Source organism: Tupaia chinensis, unplaced genomic scaffold, assembly GCF_000334495.1.
Source record: "Tupaia chinensis unplaced genomic scaffold, TupChi_1.0 Scaffold143622_1, whole genome shotgun sequence".
In the NCBI taxonomy this organism is placed as follows: domain Eukaryota; kingdom Metazoa; phylum Chordata; class Mammalia; order Scandentia; family Tupaiidae; genus Tupaia; species Tupaia belangeri.
In genome coordinates, this window is record NW_006203470.1 from 351,258 (window position 1) to 360,122 (window position 8,865).

The following is an 8,865-nucleotide window of genomic DNA, read 5'->3' on the forward strand; positions in this document are numbered from 1 at the left end:
AATTGCACCAATTAGCAAACACAGGTGGCCTAGTCACAGAGGGAAACATTCCCAAATTCTGGACTGAGTAACTTGTTGTGCTGCACGTCCCACTGATCGGTCAGGACTCTCTGGTCGCTGACTCCAGGGACCAGAGATCCTCTTAGAGACCCTTAGAGACACTCTCACCCCTGTCTCAGCGGAGCTGAGCTCAGACTGAGTTCTGGCTGCTCGACCAGACTGTAACAGGCTTAAATAAAGTCTGAAGTCTTTGCCTGTGTAACTTTGTTGGATGCAGCTTTCGCTTTGACACTTACCCTGGGACTTTGATTTCTTTCTTCTCCCAGGGAGGTCACAAAGCACACCTTCTCATCTTCCGAGACGGTCAAATGCCCTAGGAAAAGGCACTCAGTGCTCACTTCTCAGGGCTTTTTTTTTAATTATTTGAGGGCCAGCAGGTGGTATAGTGGTTAAGGCACTGGACTCCCATGTGGTCAACCGTAGTTCAAATTCTGAACTCGGTGGCTTGAAACTCACACCAGAAGAGAGAAAGAAACCAGATAAATCAAATTCATATAGAAACAAGCAATATTAAAACAGTCGCAATAGAAATGTGGACTGAGTCTGACTGCTTTTTCCTATTTTCCAAAATCCTTTCCAGAGGGCCAGGAGGGAGTCACACCCACAAACATTAACAGACCATTTTGACCCACTGGTAACAGGACTCTTCCTACATCCTGCCCCTGGCACAGTACGTCTGTGAGGTATACTAAGCCTCCTTATCTCTGTTAAAGTAGATTCTTTTCTGATCTCAGCACCCTTTCTTTTCCAGTCACCAACCTAAAACCTGTAAACCCACTTAAAACCTGCAAGCCCGACCCCTTCCACAAGTTGTCCCTCCTTTTGGGCCAGACCAATGGAAAAACTCTTGACTAAATTCCAAACCCTGCCTCTCACTCTTAAAATCAAATAAAAGGAGGGGACCAGCAGGTGGTGTGGTGATTAAGGGTGCTAGACTCCTACATGGCTGACCATGGTTTGAGTCCTGGACCTGGTGGCTTGCTTCTCACTTTTCCTCTCTCTCTTTTGTCTCTTTGGTCAAATTGGAAAAAAAAAAATAATAAATTGGGGCCAGCAGGTGGCATGGTGGTTAAGAGCGCTGGACTCCCACATGGGTGACCATGGTTCGAGTCCCGGATCAGGCAGCTTGCCTTCTCACTTTCTCTCTCTCGCTCATTCTGTCATTCTGTCCTTCTTTGGTTAAATTAAAATAAATAAATAAATAAATGAATAAAGTTAAAATAAAAAAATAATAAATAAAGTTAAATGATTCTTTAAAAATTAAATAAAAGGAACCCCTGTACCTGATCACCCTGAGAAAGACACATTTGCCTCCTCTCCGGGCCTAGGTCACTCATATTCTGCTTAGAAATAAACCACATTATTATTTTTCCAGAGCTGGTTATTTCCATCGACAAAATAAACCCCCAAACATATAGTCAGCTGATTTTTCACAAAGAATACCAGTCGATCCATTGGGAAAAGGAAAACCTCTTTAGTAAATGGTGTTGGTAAAACTGGGTATCCACCTGCAAAAAGATGAAACTGGACCCCCATCTTTCACCATTAACAAAAATCAACTCAAAATGGATCAAAGATGTAAACCTACGACCTCAAACTATAAAACTACTGGTGTAAAACACTGGGGAAACTCTGGGAAACATTGGAGTAGAAAAGCCTTCTAAAATAAGACCCCCAAAGCACAGGCAGTAATTCTAAAAATAAAATAGAAAAGTGGGATTACATCAGAGTAAGAAGTTTCTGCACAGCAAAAGACAGTCATTAGTGTGACCTGACAACCCTCAGAATGAGAGACTATTTTGTAAACTATGCCTCAGAGAAGGCATATGTTTTCAGATAACCAGAATACATAGGGAACTTAAGTGGCTTACCTGAAAAAAAAAAGAAAAAGAAAAAAAGATGAACCTAAGTAAAAGATGGGAAAATGAGCTGAACAAAAATCTCTCTAAGCCATATAGACAGCCAAAAAGCACATGAAAAAAATGCTCAACATCCCTCATAAGGGAAATGCAGATTAAAGCCACAATGAGATATTACCTAACCCCTGTTAGAATGGCGAAGATTAAAAATACAAAAAATGATAAGTGTTAGTAGTGCTGTGGTGGAAGGGGAACTCTCCTACACTGTTGGTGGGAATGTAAATTGGTCCAGCCACTATGGAAACGATATGGAGTTTCCTGAAAGACCTACAAATAGAACTACCATATGATCCAGCAGTTCCACTCCTGAGTATCTACTCAAATGACAGGAGAATGCTCAGTCAAAAAAGTGCTTGCACAACTATATTTATTGCGGCATTATTCATAATCGCTAAGACATGGAACAAACTCAAATGTCCATGAACAGAGGAATGCATGGAAAAAGTGTGGTATATATACTCTATGGAATACTATCAGCCATAAAAAACAAGACCCTGGCATTTGGTGGAAAATGGATAACTGTGGAAGATTTACTGCTGAGTGAAGCAAGCAGGCTATGAAAGAGACATTGTATGTCTCCACTTAATATATCCTGACTGTCCACACTCTATGGTAGAGACTGAGAGACTGGAGGACATAAAAGCATTGAGAATAGTTATGGACACTGGAGACAGTGTGGAAGGAGCGTGGGAGAGGGGAAGAGTATAGGGAAGGAAATTAGGGAGAAAAATGGAAAGGCAAGATACTTGTGGGACGTAGACAAGGCTTATTACCTGTTGATGACAGCATGTATGGTATCCTCAACTGGACGGTCTGAAGTGTATTTCATGTTGGATAAATTCACTTCACAAGCTAAGTGATGTATAGTGGTTGAATGTATAAAATAAAAAGCTCACTTCTCAGGGCTTTTTTTTAATTATTTGAGGGCCAGCAGGTGGTATAGTGGTTAAGGCACTGGACTCCCATGTGGTCAACCGTAGTTCAAATTCTGAACTCGGTGGCTTGAAACTCACACCAGAAGAGAGAAAGAAACCAGATAAATCAAATTCATATAGAAACAAGCAATATTAAAACAGTCGCAATAGAAATGTGGACTGAGTCTGACTGCTTTTTCCTATTTTCCAAAATCCTTTCCAGAGGGCCAGGAGGGAGTCACACCCACAAACATTAACAGACCATTTTGACCCACTGGTAACAGGACTCTTCCTACATCCTGCCCCTGGCACAGTACGTCTGTGAGGTATACTAAGCCTCCTTATCTCTGTTAAAGTAGATTCTTTTCTGATCTCAGCACCCTTTCTTTTCCAGTCACCAACCTAAAACCTGTAAACCCACTTAAAACCTGCAAGCCCGACCCCTTCCACAAGTTGTCCCTCCTTTTGGGCCAGACCAATGGAAAAACTCTTGACTAAATTCCAAACCCTGCCTCTCACTCTTAAAATCAAATAAAAGGAGGGGACCAGCAGGTGGTGTGGTGATTAAGGGTGCTAGACTCCTACATGGCTGACCATGGTTTGAGTCCTGGACCTGGTGGCTTGCTTCTCACTTTTCCTCTCTCTCTTTTGTCTCTTTGGTCAAATTGGAAAAAAAAAAAAATAAATTGGGGCCAGCAGGTGGCATGGTGGTTAAGAGCGCTGGACTCCCACATGGGTGACCATGGTTCGAGTCCCGGATCAGGCAGCTTGCCTTCTCACTTTCTCTCTCTCGCTCATTCTGTCATTCTGTCCTTCTTTGGTTAAATTAAAATAAATAAATAAATAAATGAATAAAGTTAAAATAAAAAAATAATAAATAAAGTTAAATGATTCTTTAAAAATTAAATAAAAGGAACCCCTGTACCTGATCACCCTGAGAAAGACACATTTGCCTCCTCTCCGGGCCTAGGTCACTCATATTCTGCTTAGAAATAAACCACATTATTATTTTTCCAGAGCTGGTTATTTCCATCGACAAAATAAACCCCCAAACATATAGTCAGCTGATTTTTCACAAAGAATACCAGTCGATCCATTGGGAAAAGGAAAACCTCTTTAGTAAATGGTGTTGGTAAAACTGGGTATCCACCTGCAAAAAGATGAAACTGGACCCCCATCTTTCACCATTAACAAAAATCAACTCAAAATGGATCAAAGATGTAAACCTACGACCTCAAACTATAAAACTACTGGTGTAAAACACTGGGGAAACTCTGGGAAACATTGGAGTAGAAAAGCCTTCTAAAATAAGACCCCCAAAGCACAGGCAGTAATTCTAAAAATAAAATAGAAAAGTGGGATTACATCAGAGTAAGAAGTTTCTGCACAGCAAAAGACAGTCATTAGTGTGACCTGACAACCCTCAGAATGAGAGACTATTTTGTAAACTATGCCTCAGAGAAGGCATATGTTTTCAGATAACCAGAATACATAGGGAACTTAAGTGGCTTACCTGAAAAAAAAAAGAAAAAGAAAAAAAGATGAACCTAAGTAAAAGATGGGAAAATGAGCTGAACAAAAATCTCTCTAAGCCATATAGACAGCCAAAAAGCACATGAAAAAAATGCTCAACATCCCTCATAAGGGAAATGCAGATTAAAGCCACAATGAGATATTACCTAACCCCTGTTAGAATGGCGAAGATTAAAAATACAAAAAATGATAAGTGTTAGTAGTGCTGTGGTGGAAGGGGAACTCTCCTACACTGTTGGTGGGAATGTAAATTGGTCCAGCCACTATGGAAACGATATGGAGTTTCCTGAAAGACCTACAAATAGAACTACCATATGATCCAGCAGTTCCACTCCTGAGTATCTACTCAAATGACAGGAGAATGCTCAGTCAAAAAAGTGCTTGCACAACTATATTTATTGCGGCATTATTCATAATCGCTAAGACATGGAACAAACTCAAATGTCCATGAACAGAGGAATGCATGGAAAAAGTGTGGTATATATACTCTATGGAATACTATCAGCCATAAAAAACAAGACCCTGGCATTTGGTGGAAAATGGATAACTGTGGAAGATTTACTGCTGAGTGAAGCAAGCAGGCTATGAAAGAGACATTGTATGTCTCCACTTAATATATCCTGACTGTCCACACTCTATGGTAGAGACTGAGAGACTGGAGGACATAAAAGCATTGAGAATAGTTATGGACACTGGAGACAGTGTGGAAGGAGCGTGGGAGAGGGGAAGAGTATAGGGAAGGAAATTAGGGAGAAAAATGGAAAGGCAAGATACTTGTGGGACGTAGACAAGGCTTATTACCTGTTGATGACAGCATGTATGGTATCCTCAACTGGACGGTCTGAAGTGTATTTCATGTTGGATAAATTCACTTCACAAGCTAAGTGATGTATAGTGGTTGAATGTATAAAATAAAAAGTAGTGTTCAAGTAAATTAAGTTACTTTAAAAAAGAAAGAATGAAAGAAAGAAAGAAACTCATGCTGGGCTCATGTGCATGCATGGCCAAGATCCCAAGGGTTGAGAATAGAGGAGAAGGGATTGTGATGTGGCCATCCCTCTGGAGAGTGATTTCTCACTTTCTGTCTCTTTGTCTCCCTGGTGAGCACGTGTATCCTATAGCAAGAATCTCTTGAAAAAAAAAAAAAGGAAAAAGAAAAGAATTATTTCTTCAATTTTAGTTATTTTTCAAGAGAGTGTGAGAAAATAAGCCACTAGGTCAGGGACTTGAACTGTGGTTAGACATGTGGGAGTCCAGTGCCCTAACCGCCATGATATCTGCTCTCATTTAGAGAGAGAGAGAGAGAGAGAGAGAGAGAGAGTGGGCACCCCTTTCTCAATGGAGTGTGATCAGCCCACGGTCCTCACTTCCTCCATTCTTTCCTCCACTGCATGCATGCACACGTGCTTAGCATGTTTTCCAAGCTGCTGAATTTTCCAGAATTTGAACCATGGCCGGCCGTATGGGATCAAAGTCCCTTAACAACTGTGCTACAGGACTGCCCTAAACATAGACTTTATCTTAAAAAGACACTTAATTAAATCATACAATTGTCCAAATATACAAATTTAGTTACAGTTTACTGCCATCTGCCAAAACCATAGGAAAAATGCACTTTCCAGCTTTGAAATAAATCAGCATATAGAGTAATATTTTTCAAAATAAGAGAAACGTCCACACTGTGAATAGCACCCTTTGATGTGCAGCTGGACCAACTTAACAGTAACCCTGAATTCATCCTTGAAAAATTATTCTATTATTTCTATTTCCTACATCTCTTGTAAATCTGTTCCCTTCCCCTGCATCTTCCCACGGTCGCTGTATTCGTTTATGACCTCAATTCTAGCTTGGACTGTTGCAGCAGCCTCTGACGGGTCCTTCTCCCTCCAGGCTGCCTGCCTTTTCCCGAAGTGCCCAGCTGCTCTCAGTTCCAACGGACGGACGGCGTCCCCCGGGACATCCTGCACTCCATTATGTGACAGGTGAGTTCCTACGTGCACACTGAGACGTTTCCTCCCCTTAGCGTCGGCTCCTTCGCAGCCCCTGCCACAGTAAACGGCCAGCTGATGGGTTTGTAAGTTTTCTCCTCACTTAGATGATTTCCACTTGTAGGATTTCCACCACTTCCTCTTTCCTCCCTCGACACCCTGGGACATCGCTACAGAGTCTCACACTGCAGCTCTAGTCCCTTCCCCTTTCTCAGACGGAACTCTTAAGTCAAGGAATGGATGGATTATTTTGCTCATTTCTGGGCCCATTGTGTCTGATCAGGTCCCTGGGCCTGGTAGACTCCTTGCTTCCGTAAGTTGCGTCTTCAAGGCTTACCAGATTTCTGGAAGTCCACAGTCCCTCTCCTCTCTCTGCGAGTCTGGCAGGGGAAGAGGGGAGGGGGTGTTTCGCTGCTTTGCTGAGTAAGGGCTTAGCCCCCAGAGGAAACGGTTTGCTGCACTTGTCATTATTCTCAACGCCACTAGGGGGCAGGGAATCCCCATCCTTTCTCAGAATCAGAGGCCGCCTCCTACCCAGAAGTTGATTCTGCAAGAGCTCATTTTGCTGAAAGATAAATGTACAGAGTGGTCCGCTCAGCAAATGATCAGCTTGCTAAATCATTGAGGAGTTTTTTGAAGCTTTGGTTTTACTCAGAATCTCCTCAAAGGCTTAATATTTCATTCAATAATGAATGAACTTTTTCTTTACTCAGTTTCCTTTTGTATCTTGGGGAGGATGCCTTGGTGGACCTTTGCCTCTGGGAGTAACCCAGCTGAGATAAACTATCCTGACCCATTTAGGGCACTGTCCCCCCCACCCCCAAGACAATGTCTTGCTATGCCACAATCCTCCTGCCTCAGCCTCCTGAGTCCCTAGGCCCACAAGTGTGTGCCTGACCCTTTCAGACAGGGCCTTACTCCCTCGACCAGGCAGCTTCAAGCTTGTGAAGCCTCCGGCCTTAGCCTCCCAAGTTGCTGGGATGACAACCACACGCTGCCACACCTGGCCTTAGCCGGGTGGGGAATTGAACCTGGGTCTCTCATGTCTTAGCAACATGTGGCATCATAGCTGTGCCCGGTTTTATGTGTTTGCCTGTCATTTTGATGAGCTAGTTTATACGCACTGATTACACTCAACGGGAAGGTGGAATTCTTTCCCAAGGAGGTGGGGGGGAATGGCACAACGGTTAGTTTCCCCCACTGGGGTGTAGCCCGTGTTCCTCAGACCCTTTCTGGCCATCCCCCATCCCGACACACCCAGGGTTTTCTTCAACTTCCTGACAAGGTCAAGGAGTCCTTGAGGCTGACAGAGAGGACCAGCCCAGAGGGACAGGTGGACTTGTCAGGACGTGACAGGCTGGGAGCACCCCAAAGCTTAGGACCTCGACTACTTTAGAAACTTCCTATCTGAAGAATGTCCCCCTCCTTTAGCAGCACCATCGTTGCTCCTTGTTCTGTGGGGGCCCCTGGAAGGCTCAGCACCTCTTAGCATTTCAAAAAACAATGGGAAGGGACCAACGATGAAGGAATGGTTACGTCACTGGACTCCCACACAGTCAACTGGAGTTTGAGTCCCAGACCCAGTGACTTAAGACTCACCAGGAATGTGTGTGTGTGTGTGTGTGTGTGTGTGTGTGTGTGTCCAAAATTCCAGGAACAGAAGGGATTGCAGTAAGGTCATCCCCTCCCCTCCCTTGAGGGGGGGTATGACTGTTTTCTGTCTCTCTACCTCTCTCTGTATCTTCGGTGAGTGCATGCACCCTGTAGCAAAAATCTCTCTAAAAACAAAAGAAAACAAAAACAACAACAACCAAAAAACCCACCCCCAAACCAATGGGAGCTTAGTTGGTCAAGTATCTGACATTGCATCCTGCCTGGAGCCACCTTCGGAAAGGTGGAAAGGTCGGGGAGGGACCTCAAAGACATTCTGCACAGAAGGGAGCCAGTCAGGAGGGAGAGATGCTCCCAAGAAATGTCCAGCATCACCCAGGGGCTTGGGAGGCAGGGCAGCTGGGGCCCAGCGGGTCTAGGGTTTGGCACTGGGGTGAGGACGTTCTGGAGACCGGGCACCACGAGGCCTAGAGGGGCTGCAAAGGCGCTGAGCTCTGCGGAGCTGTTGGGTGGAAACTGGTTGGGGCGGCAGATGCAGTGCCCGTGTTTTCTACTCCCGTCTGTTGTTAATGTTCTGCTCCGTGCTGGTGCTGCTGGGCTTCCTCAAGAGCAGACTGGTGCTTATGGGGCCCTATGGTCTTTCACAAAAGGGCTTTCGTTTTAGGGGCACCTTGACCGCGCCAGGGTCCTCCAGGCCTTCGCCAGCGGGGAGAGCACCCTCGCCGGAGAAGCAGCGTCGCTTGCGGGTTTTGGAAAGCTCTCGGGGAGGGGAGGCCAGGGCTGGGGAAGGAAGCCGCAGAGGCCGCCCCGGGGCACACAGCGTCTTCACAGTTTTCCCTA

At 44.5% G+C, this 8,865-nt stretch overlaps 1 protein-coding gene across 1 annotated transcript in view; it reads left to right on the top strand.

Annotated features, from left to right (window-relative positions):
* Positions 1-6,220: 6,220 nt before the first annotated feature.
* The window catches only part of GIMAP8 (GTPase, IMAP family member 8), a 29,950-nt gene continuing 27,305 nt past the window's right edge, over positions 6,221-8,865 (top strand). The window contains exon 1 of the mRNA XM_006164400.3: positions 6,221-6,408. Coding sequence (XP_006164462.3) covers positions 6,257-6,408 — 152 coding nt within the window. The 5' untranslated portion in view covers positions 6,221-6,256. The remainder of the gene's footprint in view (positions 6,409-8,865) is intronic.